This window comes from Capricornis sumatraensis, chromosome 5, assembly GCF_032405125.1.
Source record: "Capricornis sumatraensis isolate serow.1 chromosome 5, serow.2, whole genome shotgun sequence".
Lineage (NCBI taxonomy): Eukaryota > Metazoa > Chordata > Mammalia > Artiodactyla > Bovidae > Capricornis > Capricornis sumatraensis.
In genome coordinates, this window is record NC_091073.1 from 75,762,142 (window position 1) to 75,786,373 (window position 24,232).

General features: G+C 40.6%; 1 protein-coding gene across 4 annotated transcripts in view; it reads left to right on the top strand.

The window, feature by feature from the left end:
• The window catches only part of OSBPL3 (oxysterol binding protein like 3), a 95,860-nt gene that overhangs the window by 22,019 nt on the left and 49,609 nt on the right, over positions 1-24,232 (top strand). The window contains exons 4-11 of one of the 4 annotated variants that reach the window (XM_068972624.1): positions 759-872; positions 4,028-4,195; positions 4,770-4,893; positions 6,218-6,321; positions 6,526-6,618; positions 7,671-7,827; positions 20,130-20,260; positions 23,423-23,530. In XM_068972624.1, the coding sequence (XP_068828725.1) occupies positions 759-872; positions 4,028-4,195; positions 4,770-4,893; positions 6,218-6,321; positions 6,526-6,618; positions 7,671-7,827; positions 20,130-20,260; positions 23,423-23,530 (999 nt within the window). The remainder of the gene's footprint in view (positions 1-758; positions 873-4,027; positions 4,196-4,769; positions 4,894-6,217; positions 6,322-6,525; positions 6,619-7,670; positions 7,828-20,129; positions 20,261-23,422; positions 23,531-24,232) is intronic. The other 3 variants (XM_068972626.1, XM_068972627.1, XM_068972628.1) reach the window with 3 other exon arrangements.

The window sequence follows — 24,232 nt, forward strand, 5'->3', positions numbered from 1 at the left end:
TTCTGCTGCACAGCACAGTGAATCAGTTCAACATGCACCCATACTGTTTTAGATTCCATTCCCACATAGGTCATTACAGAGTACTGAGTTCCCTGGCTGTACAGTAGGTTCTTTCTAGTTATTTATATATAGTGTATATGTCAGTCCCAACCTCCCAATTTCCCATCCCCCCACACTTCCCCCTTGTAACCATATTACTCAGCCATGAAAAAGAAAGGAATAATGCCATCTGCAGCCAATGAGTGGACCTAGAGATGGTCGTACTGAGTGAAGTAAGTCAGATGGACAAAGACAAATATCATGATCATATGATATTGCTTATATGTGGAATCTAAAAAATGAGTACAGATGAAACTAATACAAAACAGAAATAGAGTCACAGAGGTAGAAAACAAAGTTACTCCTCTTCTAAAATCACTTCCAAATGAATTTAGACCCCAGAAATCCTGCAGGAAGCAGTGCCATTCACAGGTGAAGTCACTGCTGTGGGAGTCAGTCCACAGGGCTCACTTTCCGCTTTCCTCACCTTCTGCTTGTTACTTAATCCTCTGCAATCCGGTCTTCCCTTTAGGTTAAGCAGGATGATGCATACACAGCACTCAGCTCAGCGCTGGCTCACACTAAGTGCTGGAGAAGTGTGGCAGTTGTGTTTACTATCAGCGGGTGTGGAAGGGGAGGGAGAGGGAAAGGAGTGTCAAGGATGTTCCGGTGGTTTTTAATACTGTGGTTCTCCTGGGGGCCCCTGCGTGCCCCTGCAGATAGAGAGAGAGAAGCTGCATGGCTGCATCGACGTCGGGCTCTCGGTGATGTCTGTGAAGAAGTCATCCAAGTGCATAGACCTGGATACCGAGGAGCACATTTACCATCTGAAGGTGAGACTGCTGCCCAGGCGCTGTCTCCCTTTCCACAGATCCTTCATGTCGCAAAGGAATCGTCACTTACAGTACCGTTGGTGATGCCTTGTGAATTTCAGAACATCCAGCCAATGTGTAGAAGATCTTCGTTAGGAAAGTATTTCTAAGGATGCTATTGCTATCTGGATGGGACAGTTCTTCATTGTGCAGGAGAGTCTCTCACACTGGGACTCAATAAAATAAATTCAACATCCTTGTCTCTTCTCCCTCATATCTGGCCTCCATTGTGACTGTGACATCAGTAACCAAAAAAAAACTTCATGTTTTCAAATATAAACGCACTCTACTCCCAGGCAGTACCATCTTTAGTGAAGAGCCATTTGCCATAGAATAAAATATGTTTCCTGAAATATAATATGATCTTTAGTCTGTGAAGCTCTGGCTTACAACGTCAACTAACTTTACAGGGATTAAAATTCTCATACCACAGTGATGTTAAAAAATTTTCCCCTAAAGGATGGGTCTCTAAATAGTGTCTCTGAAATGGAGTGTTTCACTCCATTCTTCTGCCCCTTCTGCTGCAGATTGTATAGATAATTAAAATCATGAAGCAAGAGCTTTGGAGATCCAGATCTGGTTCAGATCTTAAGCACCTGACTACTTACTTGCTCTCAGCCTTTGACAAATTATTGAATCTCTGAAAGTCTTAGTTTTCTCACCACTTCCCGTCCCCACAATGGGAACTACTTTGCTCATCTTGTGGAGCTGAATGTAGAAAACTTGATGTAATTCCTGACCCACTGTAAGCTCAATAGGTTCATTTATTTATATATAATTATTAGATGCTACCCGAGGATTAGAAATTAATTGAGAAAACGTAGGAGTCCTTTCTTACTTGGACAAATTACTTGGAATATTGGGAATGGGGGCTGAGAGTTAGGAAAATAAAAGCATGAGATTGAGATCTTCACATCTTAGTGTATCCCTGTCCTCCCCATGACATGTCTGTGGTACTTCGGCAAATACATGTTTAGCACATACATGTAGTTGAGGGACTGCCCAGGACAGTCAAATCTATACTGTTTTTTAAGCCTAAGCCCCTGTGCTTATGGGTGTAATAATTGTTTAGAGCAGGGTTTCTCACCTTCAGCACATCTGGAGGGTGGGCTGGAAACTTCTTTGCCATGGGGGCCTGTCTTGTGCATTGTAGGATACCCTGGCCTACCCCCAGTAGATGTCAGTAACAGCCCTCTTCTAATTATCACAACCCCCGTATGTCTACAGATGTCATCAAACATCCCCTGGGCTGGTCACAATACCCTTGACTAAGAATAACTAATGTGAATCAAAGGAGAGAGAGACCTGTAATCTTTTTTTAAAAAAGATTTTTTTAAAAATCTTTGAAGGTTTACCACTTCAGTGGTAAACCTCCTCTCAAATAATTTCTCTATTCTAGTTAACAAAGTAAAAGCAATGATTAATTCCTAATTTTTAAAGAACTAGAATGCCTCGACATACATCAAATGCTAATATCGTGATAAACGCTGGTTAATATTTCTCTGTGTTGATTCACTTCCAGTTCTGTTTGTGTTTCCTGTCCACTCTGACCATCAGTTATGCCTGTGAGAGCGGGTGTGTGGACTCATCTGATGTCCTGGCTGATGGTCTCAGAGTCGGACAGTTTCTAATGTGAGCCATCCAGTCCCAGTCTCTCCCTTTATCACAGAAGGGGGTCTGGGCAGCAGAGAGTTATGTAGCTGTGCACTCGCAGTCCTGTGACTACCTAAGGGGCTAACGTAGAAGAAAGCGCTTTTGTTCTTCTGCCTCATTTAACCCAGTTAAAAAATGGGTCAAGAGGAATGCTCTGGGCACTGATTTTTAATGCCCTCTGATAGTAGACTAGTACAAAGAATGACACAGGATTCCTATAAAATGCCCAGTAGCAAGGTCTGGGAAATGAAGTACATTTCAAGAACATAATTTAAAGGAGACAAATAGATGTGAGTCTGTGTTGCTTCTACCTGTAAATGGCATGTCCAGTAGAACCTGGTGGGGTTTCAAGTCTTGTGTGTATTTCTAACCAACACAACAAATATAGATGTCAACCAAACACTTCCTAAATGAAGGATGTTGCTGACATTTATTTCCACATCCTTGCTCTCATTAACAGCTTTAGTAAAGATTTTAACTGAATTGACCTGGATTTTTCTTCTTGGAAGTTAACCTACTGAGTATTCTTTTAGAGTCATTTATATTGCCTTTTCATGAGTCTCTGTTTTCTCATATATAGATGTCTATCACTTTTCATTTTGAAAGTATTAATGCACCATCATACATACATAGAAGTATTGACTATTAAGAGATATTTATGGTGCATAGGTGCTTCATATATTCTTTTTAGTACTTTTATGCACATTTGATGTTTTTTATAATGAGTTACTACATACAAACATTACTCTTCATAGAAATTATACATTGATAGTCAATCATGGAGAGAATGGCTAAAAGTTTGTGTTTGTGTGTTTGAAAAATCCTGGAAATCACTGATAATACTTTATCCCATTTTTGTTTTCTAAGAGTGGGAGAAATGTTCTTGTAAATAACCTTCACATTGATTAACATCTATTCCTCAGTAGCATTTCGTTATCAGAGAAGATGAACAAGGTTAAATATTTCAAGAAGAATTTATTCATTCTCTCCAGTTCAGAGAAGATTGATCTGAAAAGTCTGAATTAGAAAAGAGGTTTTTTATTAATAAAAAATGGTGTAATGTTTTCAGTGGGGATATGAGAAATGGGGACAGGAGAACTTGGAACTGCTTTAAGGGATGGATAAATATCCTTTTTTCTAATTCTTTTTTCTTCTTGTAAGAGATGGATAAATATAAATTTCAACTCGTTTGTGGCTTAACGTAAGACATCATAATAGCATAACAGTTGGCTCTTTCATAGAATGCTTAAATATGGAGTTTATGAAGACTATTCTTGCTTTCCATCTCCTACTCCATAGACTTGTTCCATAGACTAGACGAATGTAACGAAGTAAACACATCGGTACTTCCACACTTGTACATGTGTCAGCGTGAAGAGGTGCCAGGAATGACCTCAATGGGATGACTAACTGTTTCTTAGATGAGTGATACTCTCGTGTCCTTTCGACCCCACACAATCTAGGTAAAGTCAGAAGACGTCTTTGATGAGTGGGTATCCAAACTCCGCCACCACAGAATGTACCGTCAGAATGAAATCGCCATGTTTCCGCACGAAGTTAATCATTTTTTCCCAGGATCTGCAGTCACAGACTCTGGTCCTGGGGTCATGGACACCGTTTCAAGTAGGAAGGTAATGATTTCCCCATCATGAATCTAAGGGAAGTTAGGTGGCTTTGTGGCGGGGAGTCTGCTCTTGGGGACAGTGTCTGAGGAAGAAGAGGTTTACAGGGAGGAGCAGAATGAGTTTGATCTAGGATTTTATTTGTCTGGGTGTCCCCTCAGTCAGAGCCAGGGCCAGAGGAGCATCTATTAATGCAGCAATCATAACTGAAGAAGAGCATGTACAGAGGGGTTTAACATCCTAACCCTCCCTTGATCACTTTGACTTTAGTTTGCTTTCTGGCTGTAAACTGCAGGAGATACATTTATACAGAACCACACAGTCTTTCCCAACATTTGTGTCATCTTTTCATATGGTTATCATTGGCAGGAGGAGAATTCAGGGGCCTGTAACACGGTGTGGCCACATGGGTGACAGCTGGAGCTCTCAGGGTCTCTGATGGAGTGCTTTGCTAGAAGCTTCTTCCTTATTATGGGCAGACGGCTTCCATTAGCAACTGGCCCACTTTGTTATCCTTTCCCCTAAAGTGTTCCCACCAGGCTCTGTTTTCATTTATAATGTGCTTTTGTCATCTGTGGAACAGCGTAGCAGTGTATCAAAGCAGAATTCGTTTCAAACCGGAAGCAATTTATCATTTTCTTGTGGTGGTGAGACTCGAGTTCCATTATGGTTACAGTCTTCAGAGGACATGGAAAAATGCTCCAAAGGTAGAGTGACTCAAATCCTCTGCTTCTTTCCGTCGAAAACCTCTGCTCTTAGATTTTCCTGATTTCGTTTATACTCCAGGTGAATTTATATTCTCCCTCTAGACTGGTCTATGTTCCCTGTCAGATTTTGCTTATGAAGATCTGCACTCATGATAAACAAAAGACACTCTCTTTTAGAGTTTTATGTCTTCCCTTGGGTTTGTGTGTGAGTAGGTTTCCTTTTCTGTTCTTTAAGCAGCAATGGCCAATTTCCACATAGACTGCTAAATCACAGAATCCAGGGTTTAAGTGCCAAAAATGATTCTGATGCACATCCAAGAACTTACAAATCACTGTCCAGAGGTGAGTGGGTGAATCAAATGGAGATTCCTCACCAAACAGGTGTTCTCTACCCTGGCTGCACATTAGAATTGCAAGAGAGCTTTTAAAATGCCAGGATACCCATGCTCAGGCCCCTCTCCCAGAGAATCCCTTTAAATTAGTGCAGGGTGGGGCCCTGGCATCACTAGTTTTTCACAATTTCCAAACTGATTCTGGTAAGGAGCCACTCTTGATATACGGAAGCTCAGTGTTCTCAACCTTGGTTAAGAATCACCTATGGAACTAAAAAAGAAGTCACCAGTGAGGTTGGGAGTATTCTAATTTAATTGACCAGGGATGAGACTTTGACATAGGTTATTTTAAGAACCTCACCAGTTGATTTTTAAAACGTAGCCACGATTAAGAACCACTATCAGAGAAAGATGCCTGAAAATTGCATTTTTCTCTGTTGAATGCAGATAGGATCACATCTGGGGCCATAGAATGTTGTGCTCTCAATAAATATGAGCAATAAAAGTACTCTGCCTTTATCAACTTATTTGACTCCAGTGTCCTGTGAGCTCAGAATATCATGATCGCCTCATGGACTGTAGCCTGCCAGTCTGTGGGATTTTTCAGGCAAAAATAGCAGAGTGAGTTGCCATTTCCTACTCCAAGGGGTCTTCCCCACCCAAGTATTGAACCCCCATCTCCTGCATTGGCAGGTGGATCCTTTGGCACTAGTGCCACCAGACAAACCTGTGAGGAAACTGAGACCCAGAGAAGGGTAATTTGGCCACGGTTCAGTTCATTAAGTACATTCAGACTGAGGCGGCCTGGTTCTCTAGATCTATGCCCTTAACCACAAGTCTACTGCCTCTCCTATAAAAACGGAAGTAAAATTTCCCAGCTTTACATATGTAAAAGCAAATATAGATAAATGAGAAAAATGGCTGGCACTAGTACAGTGAAGGTTGAACGCAAGACAAGTGGCTCCTATTTCTCCTCTTGTTTCCCCCTGCAGACCTGGCACACTGTCACTCCTACCTGCTGGAGATGAGCCAGCTCCTGCAAAGTATGGACATCCTGCATCGGACATATTCGGCACCAGCTATCAATGCCATCCAGGTCAGCCAGAGCCCATTTCTGTTTGCCTGCTGGCACTCTTAGGCTTTCTTCTCTCCTCCCAGGCTTTCACTAACAGGGAAGTTTTTCTGGCTGGTTGCTTCAGCCAAATTCAAGGGGATAGAGTTGGTCACTCTGGTGTGTGTCTTTCCCTGTTGGTTTGGTGCATCTTACTGTCTGTGCTCTCTTTCCTGTTTTAAAACAAAGGGTGGAGCTTTTGAAAGTCCCAAAAAGGAAAAAAGATCACACAGGAGGTGGCGGTCCAGAGCTCTTGGCAAAGACACTAAAGGAATGCTGCAGGTAACCCTTGCTTCCCCCTCCAGGCTGGTTTCCTCAGGGACACAAGCTGGGGTCCATAGAAAAGTGACTATGTTGTAGTTACTCTCAGATACCCTGTGCAGAGACAGGAATTCAGTCACTTGGGTTTTCTGAATACTAAAATAAGCATGTCATGCATATTGAGTAAGGGAAAAATGGGATGCAGTTGGAGCGACTGCAGTCATTTCTAGGGTTTCGGTTTTCCCTTCTTTACGGCTTAGCCTGCCTGCTCTCTTCCCCACTGGGGTGTGCACCTTGATTTCTGGCTGCTGTGCTTGTGTGCTCTGTCCCACCTTTTCTGTGGCTCAGTGGACTCACCATCCCTCCGAGCCCACTGGCCGGAGTCTTCGGGAGCAGGACATTGTATAGGCTGTCTCTTCTCTCCAACCTTCCCACCTTCCATCAGAAGTTCACTGCATAACACTAACTGCTGACTTTTCCAATGCACAGCTAAGCCAAGATTTGCAGCTCAGTCATTATATATTAAATTTCAGCATTATTAGGGTCAAAATAAATCAGGAACTTACAGAAACTGTTATACTCTTATGTAACTCTGGTTTAAAGCACTTTATGGATTGAATTGAAATACTTTCAAAGCAAAGAGAGATTTGTGTTCAAAACATCTGAGAAAGTGATTTGTTTTGTAGAAGCACCAGGTGGTAATAAAGAAAACATTTTTAAACCTACTCCATTAACTATGAATATTAGCAACCTACATCCTGGGTGATTATTGCAAGGAGGAAGGAATTGAATATAAATGAGAACGAGCCTGGCCACTTTAGCTGTCATTTTAAACCTATAGCTTTAAAGTTATGATCATCTCCAGTTAAAAATGTGATTTCTCACTCAATTGTATTTCATAAGAAGCCAGTGGAAGTTGCCATGGCAAGTGTTTTCCTATTAAAAGTTATCACTCAATAAAAAAAAATGTTCTGTAGAATGTTCTTTTTCTCTACTTTCCAATCTTAGAAACAAGTGAATAGTCTAAGCAACTCACATCTAAAAAGTAATATCCCCCTTTGGTGTCACTTCAGGTACCTAAGCCTTTTTCTGGCCCAATAAGACTGCATTCCTCCAATCCTAATTTGTCTACACTAGATTTTGGAGAAGAGAAAAATTATTCTGATGGCTCTGAAACCTCATCAGAGTTTTCTAAAATGCAAGAGGATCTGTGTCATATTGCCCATAAAGGTAAATGAGTTTTCTTTCTTTTTTGTGTTTCTTTCTTCCAGTGTGTTTGATGAAAGTATTATGTGCTTGTCTGAATGTGGGAAAGTCCTTGGAGAAGGGACTCTTAGTTGGTTCATTTTCTGCTCTATTAGGATTTCAGTTCAGTTCAGTTGCTCAGTCGTATCGACTCTTTGCAACCCCATGAATTGCAGCATGCCAGGCCTCCCTGTCCATCACCAACTCCTGGAGTTCACCCAAACTCATGTCCATTGAGTCAGTGATGCCATCCAGCCATCTCATCCTCTGTCGTCCCCTTCTCCTCCTGCCCCCAATCCCTCCCAGCATCAGAGTCTTTTCCAATGAGTCAACTCTTCGCATGAGGTGGCCAAAGTATTGGAGTTTCAGCTTTAGCATCAGTCCTTCCAAAGAATACCCAGGACTGATCTCCTTTATGGAGATCTCCATACTCCCGAATGGACTGGTTGGCTCTCCTTGCAGTCCAGGGGACTCTCAAAGAGTCTTCTCCAGCACCACAGTTCAGAAGCATTAATTCTTCGGCGCTCAGCTTTATTCATAGTCCAACTCTCACATCCATACATGACCACTGGAAAAACCATAGCCTTGACTAGACTGACCTTTGTTGGCAAACTAATGTCTCTGCTTTTAAATATGTTTCCTAGGTTGGTCATAACTTTCCTTTCAAGGAGTAATCATCTTTTAATTTCATGGCTGCAGTCACCATCTGTAGTGATTTTGGAGCCCCCAAAAATAAAGTCTGACACTGTTTCCACTGTTTCCCCATCTATTTGCCATGAAGTAATGGGACCAGATGCCATGACCTTAGTTTTCTGAATGTTGAGCTTTAAGCCAACTTTTTCACTCTCCTCTTTCACTTTTATCAAGAGGCTTTTTAGTTCCTCTTCACTTTCTGCCATAAGGGTGGTGTCATCTGCATATCTGAGGTTATTGATATTTCTCCCGGCAATCTCGATTCCAGCTTGTGCTTCTTCCAGCCCAGTGTTTCTCATGATGTACTCTGCATAGAAGTTAAATAAGCAAGGTGACAGTATACAGCCTTGACGTACTCCTTTTCGTATTTGGAACCAGTCTGTTGTTCCATGTCCAGTTAGGATTTCAGGCAATCTAATTTTTATTTTTTGTTTATTTTATTGGTAATAGGGAGTGCATTGGCAAAAGTCTCTCTTTAACTTGTACGGAAGAAGGTGAGAGCCTTAGGAATAATTTAAAGGCTGAGCAGTTTATATGAGAGTGATGAGAATGTAAATTGGTACTTTTCTGGAGGGCCATGTGACATCATGTTTCAACTTTTAAAGAAAATCTATCTGTTCAGCAGTTCTACTTTCAAGAATTCATTCACAGGAATTAACTTAAAAGTTATCCAAAGACATGTGCTCGCATGGTGGCTCAGTGGTAAAGAATCCACCTGGCAATGCAGGAGACCCAGGTTTGATCCCTAGTCTGAGAAGATCTCATATGCCGCAGTGCGGCTAAGCCCACACACCACAACTATCGAGCCTGTGCTCTAGAGCCCAGGAACTGCAACTGTTGAGCCCCCGTGCTGCAACAACTGAAGCCGGAGCGCCCTTGAGCGTGTGCTCTGCAACAAGAGAAGCCACTCCCGTGAGCAGCCTGTGCACTGCAGTGAAGGGCAGCCCTTGCTCATCGCAAAGACAGAAAAGCCCACATAGCAATGAAGACCAAGCACAGCCAAAAATACATAAATTAAATTAAATTAAAATTATCTGAAGATGTCCATTGTAGCATTGTTCATATCAAAAATTAGATTTTTCAATATCATTTGTTGTTTAGTCGCTAAGTAGTGTCCAACTTTTTTGTGACCCCATGGACTGTAGCCCACCAGATTTCTCTGTCCATGGGATTTCCCAGGCAAGAATACTAGAGCAGGTTGCCATTTCCTTCTTCAGGGGATCTTCCCTACCCAGGGATTGAACCCATGTCTCTTGCATTTGACAGACTCTTTACCACTGAGCCATCAGGGAAGCCCTTCAATATCATTAGGAAAATGCAAATCCAAACCATGATGAGACATTATTATGCACCATTAGAATAGCTAAAATTTTAAAAAAGTACAGACAGCTGATGAGGATACAGAGAAACTGGATCTCTCATATATTGCTAGTGACAATGCAAGATGATACAGCCACTCTGGAGAATAGTTTGGCAGTTTTCTATAAAACCAACATGCACTTCAAATACAACCCAATGTTCACATTCCTAGGCATTTATCCCAAAGAAATGTAGACTAAAGTCCACACAAAATCCTATACATAAATGTTCACAGCAGATGTATTAGCAAAAGACTGAAACAACCCAAATATCCTTCAGCAGATGAATGGTTAAACCAAAGGTGCTATATCCATACAACAGAACACTATTCATCACTACTCAGCAATAAAAAGGAATCAACTGTGGATACAGGCCACTCTGGACGGGTTCTCAAGCACAACATGCTGACCTAAAATCGCCAATCTCAAAAGGTGTCATAGTGTGTGCTTACACTTATTAACACTGTTGAATTGATCCATGTGTAGAAATGGAAAAGTGACTGGTGGTTACAGGAGTCAGGGACAAGGAAGAGAAAAAGAGGGAAAGTATGATTACGAAGGCTGGTAGTAAGAGGAATCTTGGTGGCGATGGAAAACTCTCTATCCTTATTTTGGTGGCGAGTTCGTGAATCTACACATATGATGTAATTGCATTGCCTGATACTTATACCCATATTTACAAGCAAGAGCCTGTCAAACTTGTGAAATCAGAATCAGAGCCATAGGTTATACCAACGTTCATTTCATGGCTTAAATGTAGTACCAAAGTTATGTAAGATGTTACCACTGTGGGAAACTGGAGGTAGGGCACCCAGGGCTTCTCTGTACTGTTGTTGCAACTTACTGTGAAATTTCAGAATAGAAAGTTTTGTTTTTTTTTTTTAATTGGAAATAACCTAAATGCCTGACAATAAAGAGATTAGATTTTTAAACTGCAGTGTAATCATATAATGGAATACTTAACAGTTACATTAATAATAATATCATCTACCTTACGTTGAACACATAGTGTCATGCCAGGTGTTTGCTAATAAAAACTTAACATGCAGTGTTTCTTGAATTCATACCATGGAGTAGGTATGACTGTAACCTCTTATCAGTGCAGATAAGAAATCTGAGACTTAGAGAAGCCAAAGAACTTTGTGAGGGTTCCAGGGTAGAAAGTAGCCAAACAGACTTGAATCCTAACTTGCCTGACCCCAGAGTCTGTGCTTCTCACCTGCTGTCCCAGTGCCCTTACAGATAGAATTAGCCAGGGTTATTTTTATAGGTATTGGAAGATACACACAGTTCAGTCACTCAGCTGTGTCTGACTCTTTGTGACCCCATGGACTGCAGTAGCAAAAGATACAAGGCATGATCCTGTTTTTTGGGGAAAATATATTAATCTGATATATATATAGGCATATTAAAAAATCTAGAAGGATATATACCAGTGTTTTAGTGATGGAGACTCAGTTTAGTTCAGTTGCTCAGTCGTGTCCAACTCTTTGCGACCCCATGAATTGCAGCACGCCAAGCCTCCCTGTCCTTCACCAACTCCCAGAGTTCACTTAGACTCATGTCCATCGAGTCGGTGATGTTCCATGTCCAGTTCTAACTGTTGCTTCCTGACCTGCATATAGGTTTCTCAAGAGGCAGGTCAGGTGGCCATCTCCTCCTGCCCCCAATCCCTCCCAGCATCAGAGTCTTTTCCAATGAATCAACTCTTCACATGAGGTGGCCAAAGTATTGGAGTTTCAGCTTTAGCATCAGTCTTTCCAAAGAACACCCAGAACTGATGTCCTTTAGGATGGACTGGTTGGATCTCCTTGCAGTCCAAGGGACTCTCAAGAGTCTTCTCCAACACCACAGTTCAAAAGCATCAATTCTTTGGTGCTAAGCTTTTTTCACAGTCCAACTCTCACATCCATACACGACCACAGGGAAAACCATAGCCTTGACTAGATGGACCTTTGTTGGCAAACTAATGTCTCTGCTTTTGAATATGCTATTTGGGTTGATCATAACTTTTCTTCCAAGGAGTAAGCGTCTTTTAATTTCATGGCTGCAGTCACCATCTGCAGTGATTTTGGAGCCCCCCAAAATAAAGTCTGACACTGTTTCCACTGTTTCCCCATCTATCTGCCATGAAGTGATGGGATCAGATGCCATGACAGTTTTCTGAATGTTGAACTTTAAGCCAACTTTTTCACTCTCCTTTTACTTTCATCAAGAGGCCTTTTAGTTCCTCTTCACTTTCTGCCATAAGGGTGGTGTCATCTGCATATCTGAGGTTATTGATATTTCTCCCGGCAATCTCGATTCCAGCTTGTGCTTCTTCCAGCCCAGCATTTCTCATGATGTACTCTGCATATCAGTTAAATAAGCAGGGTGACAATATACAGCCTTGATGTACTCCTTTTCCTATTTGGAACCAGCTGTTGTTCCATGTCCAGCTCTAACTATTGCTTCCTGACCTGCGTATAGGTTTCTCACGAGGCAGGTCAGGTGGTCTGGTATTCCCATCTCTTTCAGAATTTTCCACAGTTTATTGTGATCCACACAGTCAAAGGCTTTGGCATAGTCAGTGAAGCAGAAATAGATGTTTTTCTGGAACTCTCTTGGTTTTTCGATCTAGCAGATGTTGGTAATTTGATCTCTGGTTCCTCTGCCTTTTTTAAAACCAGCTTGAACATCTGGAAGTTCACAGTTCATGTATTGTGAACTGTGGAGAATTTTGGAATTGGAGAATTTTGAGCATTACTTTACTAGCGTGTGAGATGAGTGCAATTGTGCAGTAGTTTGAGCATTCTTTGTATTATCTTCTTTCTGCTTTTTAAAAATTTTTTCATGTATTATCATTTTTTAAAGGAGAAAATGAGTTAAAAATTAATTAAATTGGAGGACAGTGCTTGAAATAAGAGAAGACATTTCCTGTTTCCTCTTATCGCCCAGAATTTTCCTCCCTTTATATCGCTGATTCCTTTCCCTCTTTCCTTACCTTCTAAATCTAAAATGTGTTGGTTATGAGGAAACCATTTTATGCTCTTTACAAATTCCCGCCTCAAACTCTTGTCCATGTGACCATTAGAACTTTGTCCATGTTTTGCGGTGCAGTTGTACGATTTATCTATAAAATGGGAAGAATAACCTGCCCCAACCCCTTTAAAGATCTTCATACATCCCACTGTTTGTTCTCTGGACTCCTTATAATCAGGTTGTTTCATTTTAGGTTGTGTGGGAGGGAATTTGTATACACAATGCCATTACTTTTTACTAATATGAGCTGTCCTTTTAAAAATGAGAAGATAATGCCTCCCTGCAGAAGAGAACTAGCTTAATTTTACCTACCTTGAAGAAGCTGTTTCCTCAGCAGGACAGCGGTTGCTATACTGACTGGATACACTGGTCCCATCCTCCAACCCATGGGCCCGACCTCATGTAAGGTCATGGGCATCAGCCAGCTGCTCTGTCTTTCGGGCTTTGTGAAAACCAGCTGGCTGCACTATTTCTGTTCCGAGAAAAGGTCCAGAAGCACCTTTTGAACTTCAACCTGAGCCCCCCAGCCTTGCAGACAGCAAATTCTACAAGCAGCCCAGCAAGTGTGGTTTCATTCCTGTGGTTTTAGTGTTCTTGCCCAGACTGGAAGATCTCAGGGAGTTACATTTACACAGGTTGTAACTCAGAGGCCTCAGAAAATAAAGACAGTTCTCAGGTTCCCTCTATGTCCTGTGACCTTGCTTTCTTTCTCACTTCCATTCATACTTTTGAAGCATCTTGACCTTTCTTCCTTTGTAAGCCTGGTTTTGTTACTGACAATTTTTATTGTACTTTTTAAATTCTATCACTAATCTATTGACTGTGATTTCAAAAGAGCTGAACTCAAGGCAAGAATTCCACTGGTGTTGTAAATAGTCTGTATTACCTACTTTTTCTTCAACATGTTAAATACATCTGAATTCTACCTGTTTCATAGAAGTTGGATCAGGTGGTAGAAAATCAATATACACCCATCCTAAAAAGTGTTTGTAGTATATTGTAGACTATAAGTTTGATTTTATGGTGTGTCACTGGTTGATGTGTCTGGCTTTGTGTCTATGTTCACACACACACAAGCAAACAGAGAACAAAATGTACTAAAATCTAAAAGTGTAAATAATTTGCCTTACAAATATTAGCTTGTGTGTGTGTATGTGTGTGTGCATACGCACTCAGTTGTGTCTGACTCTTTGTGATTCCATGGACTGTAGCCCACCAGGCTTCTCTGTCCTTGGAATTTTACATATACCAAAATGTATATCATGGAACACATTGCCCTTAAAACACTTTAAAAAACAAAATTCCATGGTTTAAAATATTTGCAAAACATTGCTGACTATAATCTGCTTTGCATTTACACCAGAAACAGTAAATATTAAAGACTCTGATAAGTCCTGCAGCAGGGAAATCTGTCAGCTTTGTTTAACTTAATGGTTTAAAGATTTTCAATGTTATTATGGAAATTCTCCCTCCTCCCCAAACTGCTATCAGCTATTGCCAGTCTGGAACTAAACTTCCTGGGAGACCTACATCAGCAAACAATGCAAATAGTAAGCCTCTTTGGAGCTAACCCTCTATACCAGCTAAGTCAGAAAACTTGTATTAGACTAAGCCACCTCTGTTACTGACTAGCTGTGGGACTTTCACCTCACTGATTAACCTCTCTGGGTCTCAGTTGCCTCATTTGTTAAATGTCCTGAAATAGTCCTCCTGACTCTTCGGGCTCTCAAAAATTCTATAATTGTCTTCTATGAATAATTGTTTTTCACTGAATGGAAATTATTCTTACTATTATTGCTTATTGTTACAATGGGATTTTATGAAAAAGTTTTCTACTAGCAGCAGAAGCAGAAATGGTGAGCAGATTTAGGATGGGAAAGTAAAAACTAGTATAGGACTGGGATCAGGGTGCTCCAAACAGAAGAAGGTAATCACATTCTGCTTTGGCAAGGAAAAAAAATGAGATTTTTAAAATATGTCTCTTGCAACCTGTGAAAGGTGTTTGCAATGAGAGAAATCTTCATTTACAAATATAAAGGCTAAAAGTAGAACAAAATGAAACTCTGTTAGATTATTTGCTGTTCTTTTGTTCCTGAATTCTTTTCCTGTGTTGAGTTTTCATTGAGAGGTCATTTGTTAACTGCTTTGAGCTTATGGAAGCATTGACTAAAAGCCAAATATGTCAAAATGATATAATTTTCAAAGATTAAAAGCTAAAAAATATGCACGAAGCCAGGTCACTTATCAAGCATAATTTAGAATTTAGCATAAAAATCTGCCAAGCAACTGCAGTCTTGTAAATTATCAGCAAATAAGTAATCAAATTACCTAATATAACTAAATGAAAGAACCATTTGTGTAGAATATGGACTCGGAAGTGTTTTAAAACTATGGATGTCCTGTGTAGTTTGAGAATTAAGAGCAACAAGATTACAGATGAGATCATCTTAGATATTTTAGATGTTAACATCTCCCACATGCTACATGATGCAGCCAAAAGAAAAACAAAGAAGAATTCACCAAAATGTAGTTTTCTTTAAAAAAGAAAGAAAAAGAAGGAGTCCTACCGTAGGTTGGGTGCTATATAATAATGTGTTTTCTCATTTTCCTGAAAGCCCTTTTGAGATACGGGCATTATCTACACACACAGATGTGGAAACCAAGGATTTGTCCAAACTCTAAATAACAACTATGTGATAAGTGGTAGGATTTCAGTTCACCTTTCTTCCATTGCACAATATCTTTCCCTTGTACCACACTGCTTCCATAGAGCCATGTCCATGGTATTCATAACTGTCTTCTTCGAGAGCATTTTCTTTTCTAGTGTAGAGAAACTGGAGCATATTAAATAGAGCACGGGCAATTAGGAGTATAGGGGTCCTTTAACACCACCTTTCACCATCCAAACATGCCAGCTCTGCTCTCACTGTCCAAGTCAATAAAAGAACCGCATGGAAGCCCGTGGAAATGGGAAAGAGAGCAATCATAAGGGTCTTCCCTGGTGGCTTGGATGGTAAAGAATCCGCCTGCAATGCAGGAGACCTGGGTTCGATCCCTGGGTTGGGAAGAACCCCTGGTGGAAGGCATGGCCACCCACTCCGGTATTCTTGCCTGCAGAATTCCATGGACAGAGGAGCCTGGTGGGCTGAAGTCCATAGGGTTGCAAAGCATCGGACGTGACGATCATATGGTGCTTATGGTGCTCTAATCTGTCCAAAGCTCAGCCTATGTCCCACTCTCTTAGTACAGAGAGAGTGTTTGAGAAAATGGCTAAAGACAGTCTGGAAAAGAGGTATCATAATTCCTTTCGATATTCAGACACTCCGTGAAAGAGGAACTAATTCTGTTTGCCAAAGAGACACTGAGGTGAACATTAACTTAGAAAAAGGATGGACTTTCTTAACACAAGAAGAGTCTAAAAACAAAAAAGTGGATGGCTTTAGGGGACAGCAGATGCTCCAAACATGAGTCCAAAGGCTATTTGGCAAGAAGGTTTAGAGGTGAGAGGTCCTTCTATGCAGCAGGGGGCCTTAGTGATCTTTGAGGTTCTTTGTAGCTCTGAGTATCTAAAACTTTATATATGGCTTTGTTTATGATCAGATACCCATGGATGTGATCCACTCATTAGATCTATTTTTTTTAACTCTTGATTTTTCTATAGTATCATGTTAGAAATTAACACTTCTGCCACAGAAGATATTTCTGACCTCTGGGATCCTATGTCATTAGTAATTAATGTAAATATGGTCTCCCATGATCAGCCTCTATCCGTTGCTCTGTGTGTGCTGGATCATTAGACTGCTGTAAAGGACTATTTTATTGTCCTCTGAGTGGGTCTAAACAGTCATTTAAGAAATTTAGTGCCTGGTTTGGTCCCCTGCGGCCCCTTTTCAGATGGTTTAGAAAGCACTTAATACTTTAAATATAGTGACTTTGTGAGTTATTTTCTACTTGTCTTATGCCCTTAACAGTCTTGTCAGCTGTACATTTTGAGCCAAAGTGTATATTCTGATTTAAAATTTTTAATAGTAACCTTCTGTAAGTAAGTGAAAGTCACTCAATCATGTCTGATTCTGCAACCCCACGGAGTGTAGCCCACCAGGCTCATCTGTCCATGGGATTCTGCAGGCAAGAATACTGGAGTGGGTAGTCATTCCCTTCTCCAGGGGATCTTCCCACCCAGGGATTTAACCTGGGTCTCCTGCATTGCAGGCAGATTCTTTACCATCTGAGCCACCAGGGAAGTCCCAATCTTCTAGCTTGGTTGAATACCTTGCTTTATGCAGGCCATCTGAAAGCCAGAGAAATTGATTTGTTAAAGTGGCAACCAGCTGAGTGCCACGTCTATCCAATAAACATGATGGTGAAAAAAAATTTTTTTTTGTACTTATGTAAAGTGATAGATGTTAACAATTCTGTTGATCATTTAGAAATGTATACAAATATTAAATCATTATGTTGTATACTGAAACCAGTATAATGTTTTATGAAAAGAATTATGATAATAAACTAAGGAAACTTACCAAGAAATAACAGTGAAGAGATGTTTCCCCAAGGACCCACTCAGATGGTCGTGGGGATCCTGTGGGGTTGCCAGGGATGGGATGCCCATCTAATAGAACCCAACGTGCAGTTTGTAAGTTAGCTGCTGGGCTGGTTGCTCGCCGGCTAAGAGCTTCCGCTGCTCCTAATGCTCAACCGATTCTAGTCAGTCTCTCATTCATAGAACTTATACCCTGTGTGCATTTATTTATAAATTATGTCCCAGCAAGAGACTCAGATATCTAAAAACTGCTGCCCTTACTTCAAAAGACTGCAATCATCATCACTTTCATCTGTGTATGTTTCTTTTATTACCATCACTATTATTATTTCAATAGCATTTATTATGTATTATATCTGATGCTTTAGGTTCAGTGCTTTAGCTTACTTAATCCCCATAATGATCTTATGAAGTAAATGCAATTATTGTCCCTATTTACAAGGGAGGAAACTGGGGTTCAGGTGCATCATATCCTTGTCTGAAGTCTTACAGTGAATAAGTGTTGGAACTGGGAAGAACCCAGTGCTGTTGCTGGCGCCCACACTATTGGTGGCTCTATTGTGCTGGCCATTATTTTGCTCCATGGAATTGTTTAAATCAGAGATTTAAACTTGTTCCATAGACACTGTTAGAAAAATCAGTACCTATTGACCCCATCTTTGGTCACCAGAAGCATCATATTAATAATATGTTTGCATTTAAGTAAATTCCTTATTTGTCCTGTGATTTTGTGAAGAAGTTCTGAGTCTGGGTGAACACCACAACCTCAGATAAGTTCAGGGATGGCCTACTGAGAGAGGTTCACTTGTCTGCATGGCTGTGGAGTGAAGGGAGCAAGTCAGTCATGCATGTTTAATTTCTGTGATACTGAATTGGCCACTCCTAAATAGCAGTGCCTCTAAAAATGCAGCCCCTGGGGAATTCAGTAGTATGCCAGGCCATTAGAGAAGAAGTATATATCAGCCTCTTCCCTCTTCCTGCCTTTCTAAAACAGTATGGAATAAAGGAGATTGGAAAGATAATATTCAAATGTGATTTCCATGATCAATAATTCAGATGACAGTTGCGTTATTCCTTGGAGGTAACTTGTACATTATATGATAAAAACTTGATGTATTTTTTACTGTACCTGAGAACAGTTTTTAAAACTTTAGTTCAGGCATCTTAGTGCCTAATGACACTGAGCTCTCATTGGACCTAAACGCTCACTCAGGTGAACCAAGTGCTGACTGCCAGGTTGAGAGGCAGGGAATTCTGGGTCAGGCAGGTGAAAAGACTAATAAGGAAGAGAGTAGTTAACACCTTTTGGGAAATAATCTCAAACTTACAGACAAGGTGCAAGAATAATTTAAAAACTCAGGTATCTTTACCCAAGTTCACCATTTTTAATATTGTGCCACATTTATCTCTTTCTACACACACACGCACACACACACAAACACAAACATACACATACGTGCATACACTTGCAGATATGTGTGCGTTTGTTTATTTTTTTGATCCATGTGAAAATAGGATTCATACGTCGTCTCTTTTTATACATTTATACTATCATGTATATTTCATAAGAATAAGGATATTCTGTTCCTTAACCACAGTTTAGTTATGAAACTCAGGAAATTTAGCATCAAAATAGTACTTTTTCCTATTCTGCCTTCCATATTCAAATGTCAATTATAGCAATATCCCTTTCCCCTTCAGTACAGAATCTAGTCTGTAGTCACAGATTGCATTTAACTGTCACACCTCTTTAGGCTTCTTTAATTGGGAACAGTTCCTGAGTCTGTCTTTTCTTTGATGAAATGACACTTTTGAAGAATACAGGCCAATTTTTAAAAATAGAATGGTCCTCACTCTAGGGTTGTCTGATGTTTCCTCATGATCAGATTCAGATGGCCTATCCTTGGCTGGTGTTCAACAAAAATAATAGTGTGTCTTTTTCGCTTCTGAAAACAAGACCCTGCAAATTACTGTTAATACGGGGTGTGACTTTCACAGAAAGTCCCAAGGTACACAAAGTCTATCTGACTGTCACTAGTGATTAATTTTGGACCGCAAATTAAGGTGCTGTCTAGTTTCTCCTCTGCCTTGTTACCATATTCCTTCTGACATCCCAATAAGTTGTGTTTGCAGACATGTCCAGTCATTAGGGATACAAACAAAACTAAATGTTGATAATTGAAAAGTATAGTCCTTTCAAGTGTCAAAATATATTGGTAACAGGTCATAATGGAATTTTATAGTGGATAGGGACTTTGGGATTGACAAATGTGTGTAATTTTCAAAATTTTAATAGATCGTATTTTCTAGAGTAGTTTTAGGTTCACAGCAAACTGAGCAAGAAGTTTGGTGTTCCCATACCCACTCCCCCATACACACATGCACAACCTTGTCCACTATCAACATCCCACCAGAGCGGCCCATTTCTTGAGCATCAGTAAACCTGCACTGAAACATCATTATCACCATAAGCCCATGGTTTACATTAGGGTTCACGTTTGGTGTTGTACATTTCTCCGATATATTTTTTAAAGTCACAGTAGGGTACATTTGCTGAATGGGAAATATTCATGATTGTTACTTTTCTAAATTCTTTTATAAGAATTCTCTGTTTCTTGCTTTTAATTATGCCTCTTCCTCTATTCTTTTTTATAATGATTATATCTTTATAGTCTACTTCACTTTAAGGTCAGCTTTTAATACCATATCAACGGAGAGAGAGAAGCTGAAGCAACTGATGGAGCAAGATGTTTCTGCCTCCCCCTCTGCCCAGGTCCTTGGTCTGAAGCATGCCCTGTCATCCGTAAGTTACATCTCTGAGTCACAGCAATGCCTGACAGTGTGTCTGGGCTCGTGAACTTTTTATGTTTTCCATCGCCATGGTTGTGTTGAAAATTCATGAGAAAACCAAATACATTATCCAAATTATATTCTAACCTTTCATCAGCTCTGCCTATTCTAAACACCAAAGCTGAGCCTACTCCAAATCTTAGTAGCAAATATTTCATTGAGCGTTAGATACTCTGTTTGGTTTCCTCCTATTTATCTTGAGTTTTCTGTTTTTGTAAAGCTTTTGTTACGTGTTTGTCTTACAGACATTTGTTTGTTAATGCTTACGAAGTCTGATGGTTTGCAGATTTCCATACCTAAGATTTCACAAGCTTTGACTGATTTTCCAAATTGATAGATACAGGCAGCAGAGTGAAACTTTGAATTCACACTCTTCTCTACCGCCCAGGGTTAATCCGGTTTACCTATTTACAGCCTATCTCTTTCAAAGACAGGCAAGTGATTTGATTTGATAGTACAAACATTTAGCTCCCACCTTCTCCCCCCCTGCCGTGGGCACAAAGAGATGAGTCATAAGGAGTAGGCAATCACTGTGCCTTCTTAATAAACAGAAAAATCACTGCCTCACATGTTTTTCAGTGAGCCAGCCTGTCATTCACGCTCTCTCCTTTCTTCCCCATTGGTTGCAGTTTTATTCCTCAGAACTGGGCTCCACTGAAGTGCAGTGTCCTAGTATTCTATTTTGAATAGCTGACAGTATCTGATTGTTCACTCTAAATCTTTCAAAAGCTGGAGAACTTTTAAAAGAACATACTTATTTGCTTCTATGCTTTACTTCTATGTAGAATCCTTACTATGAAAAGAGAGAGTGTGTGCATACACAATTACCTTCTGAAGTGATACTGACCTTTCTATGTAGGGTCAGGTAGGGGAGATGAATTTTAGGGTCTTGTTTCCAGAAGCTAACTCAAGCAATGAGAGAACTAGAAAATACCCACTTATGCTTTCTACTCATCATGTTACCGAGAGAAGTAAAGTGATGCTTTTGGTATAATGTTAATTGTTAATACATTAACATTGATACATACTGTCATTGTAAGGTACTTAAAGCTATATTCACTCAGTTGAACATTCCCAGTATGTCATCTTTGAAAGAAATAGAAAATAACATGGATTGACTCCATGTTTAGAGTCTTAATGTTGTCAGCTGAGAGGTAGAAACATCCCCTTTTGGACTGTAATGGACAGTCAGTCACACACAGTCTGCTACTTTGGTTTGAGAGAAGCAGGGTGGTTCTTTACTTTTTTTTTAAGTTTATTTTTTAGTGGTAAAAAGCATTTCTTTATTCATTTGTGTAATTTCTTTGTGGCCCAGCCACCCAATGGAATATTATTCATCAATAAAAAGAAATGAGCTCTCAAGCCATGTAAGATACGGGTGAATCATAAATGGATATTGCTCACTGGAATAAGCCAGCCTGAAAAGACTGTGTAATGATCCATTCATATGCTATTCTGGAAAAGCAAACATACAGAGATAATAAACAGATTACTGGTTGCCAGGGCAGGAGGGAAAGCATTTCTTATTGTTCCAAGCAGGTTGGCTTTTAGTGCATTTAGAAGGTACCGCTGACGGGCTTCCCAACGTCCCTTTCACTGTGGTCTTCCTCATCCCTGCCCTCCTCCTGTGTGAGGTCCAGCTTCATTTTGTTAATTTGCTGTCCTGGTAGAGGCCATGAGACTCACTTGGCCATGGTGTCCCTGGCCACAGTCATTAGAAAGTTGAGATAAAATGGAATGATCATTTACTTCTTTTTTGTCTTGGATTCCTGGTTAGATTCAAGGGTTGTTTTTTAAAAATAAAAATTTGAGAGTTATCTCAGGGCTATCAGAATGAATCTGTGTTGAATGTACAACCTTTGTGTTTTGTTTTTTTTTCCTGTGTGTGGCTCACAAAGGAAAGAGAAGTTACTAACATAGCATGTTTTTCAGGCTATCTGGAGATTCTAGCCACTGTGTAAGATGCCAGCAATATATTGGCCAAAGCGAGTGCTCCATAGAGGTTTTTAAATGTAGTTGTGTACTTTAAGGCACATTTACTCAGTGTTTCCTAAATGACCCTTCAGAATTTCCAAATAATTCATTCCAACTGTGGATACTAAAAAATAAAGCCAAAACTCTTTTTTGAGATCCAGGCAGTGGGTGAGATATGAACATCCTTCTGTGCTCTCATAGGTGTATCCTATGGGCCCTGATGGATGGGAAAAGGCTCTGAGCTTCTCAGAAGAAAGTCAGGAAGACAGACGGACAGGATGGATCTGTGTGCAGGCACCTGGGATGCACCTGGGATACTGATTGTGGGAGTGGGTAGGAGACAATCAGGTGAAGTTGTCCCTTTCAAAGGCAGATCATTTGAAGAACGCTGGTCATGAAGCACAGGGGAAACCAGCATGAAGGAAAACACCTTTCTTTACCTTCCTAATTGGGAGGATGGGCAGGGGACTCAGACCTGCCCAGGGAGAAAAAGTAAAAGAGGTCCAGGTGGGCTCACAAGAACTCACAACCCCTTCCCAGGGCCCTGGTGCTTAGCCCCTTTCCAGGTAAGTGAGCTCTCTCTCTTATTTTTTTTTAAATAGACGATCTTAGAATTGAAGAATGAACATAAAACAATCAATACCTATGTTGTAAAACAGTAAAATTAATCCTCTGCAAAATCTTACTTCTCAGCATACTTTCTAAGACCCTATTCAACCAGTGTGACAGAACATTAAAATATAGCCAGTCACATGGAGGTGAGAGCAGCGTTTTTATTACAGATGAGAAAGGAGCTTGGAATCTTTGGGGGAGCTGTTCAAAGAGACTGAAGGCAGCTGAGGAGGAGGAGGGGCCAAAAACCAAGAACAATGAGGGCTTATAGGTGTGTGTGATTTCCTTCCCCACTAAAGGAAAGCCTTACTAACCCTTACTTTCGTCCCTGGAAATGAGAGTCGAGAAGGGGCTGCATTCCCAGTGTTTGATAGCTTGTATCTGCCAAGCACCAGTATCCTGTTGGATAACGTTCAAGGAAGAAGTCCAGGAGGTGCCCCCCTGAGGGCTCCTCCCCACTGGGCTTACCGCTGTGCTTTTGGAAACGTCCATTGATTAACAGAGCCCCACTATTTTTAACGTGTTCCAGGCCCTAGCACAAAACACTGATCTTAAAGAACGCTTATGCAGAATCCATGCCGAGTCTCTGCTCCTCGACCTCCCTGCTGCTGCCAAGTCGGGTGACGGTCTGGCAGAGGTGGGTAAGGTTCTCCTCCGGTAATGTCGCCCGCCCTGCTCCCACGCAGTGCCATCTGTCTCTCCTTGAAGCCTTCCTGCTGCCCTGGGAGGGTGCTCCCCTCACCATGACGGCTGCAGTTCCCAAGGCCTCCTTGAACGTATGCTGCCAACTGCATTTCTAAACTGCTTTTTCCCCCAGGATGTTTCTTCCCTTTCTATTTCTTTACCCCGTTATCCTCCTCAGGGTCACCCTTTTCTCTTGATAGGGGTGGGAGTGGGAGTCCCCCTGGAGTGGGGACTAAGAGACAAATATTTATTTTCTCCTGTTACTTCTGAATAAGCCTCACTTTCTCCTACGATAGAATCCTAGCGCCCCCTCTGAGAATCTCTCTCTGCTTTCTTTATGACTGCTTCCTTCTCCATTTCCTGTGGTTTTTTTTTTTTTTTTTAAATACAGCTGTACCCTTTGGTGGGGGGAAATACTACAATTGAAGTGTCTTGGTCAGTTTATAGTATGTTAAAAATATGTTTTCTCAAGACTCGGGATGTTTATCCAAAATATTCTTTGAATATGCTTAAAATGAGAAAGTTCAGAAAAATCCAAGTGGATGACTTGAAAAAAAAATTAGTACAAAAGGGTAGTGAAAGTCAAAATAGTTTTTAGCCATCTCTTATATGCCTGCCTCAGTTGTGCTAAATTTTTCATCAACATGTGGATTAG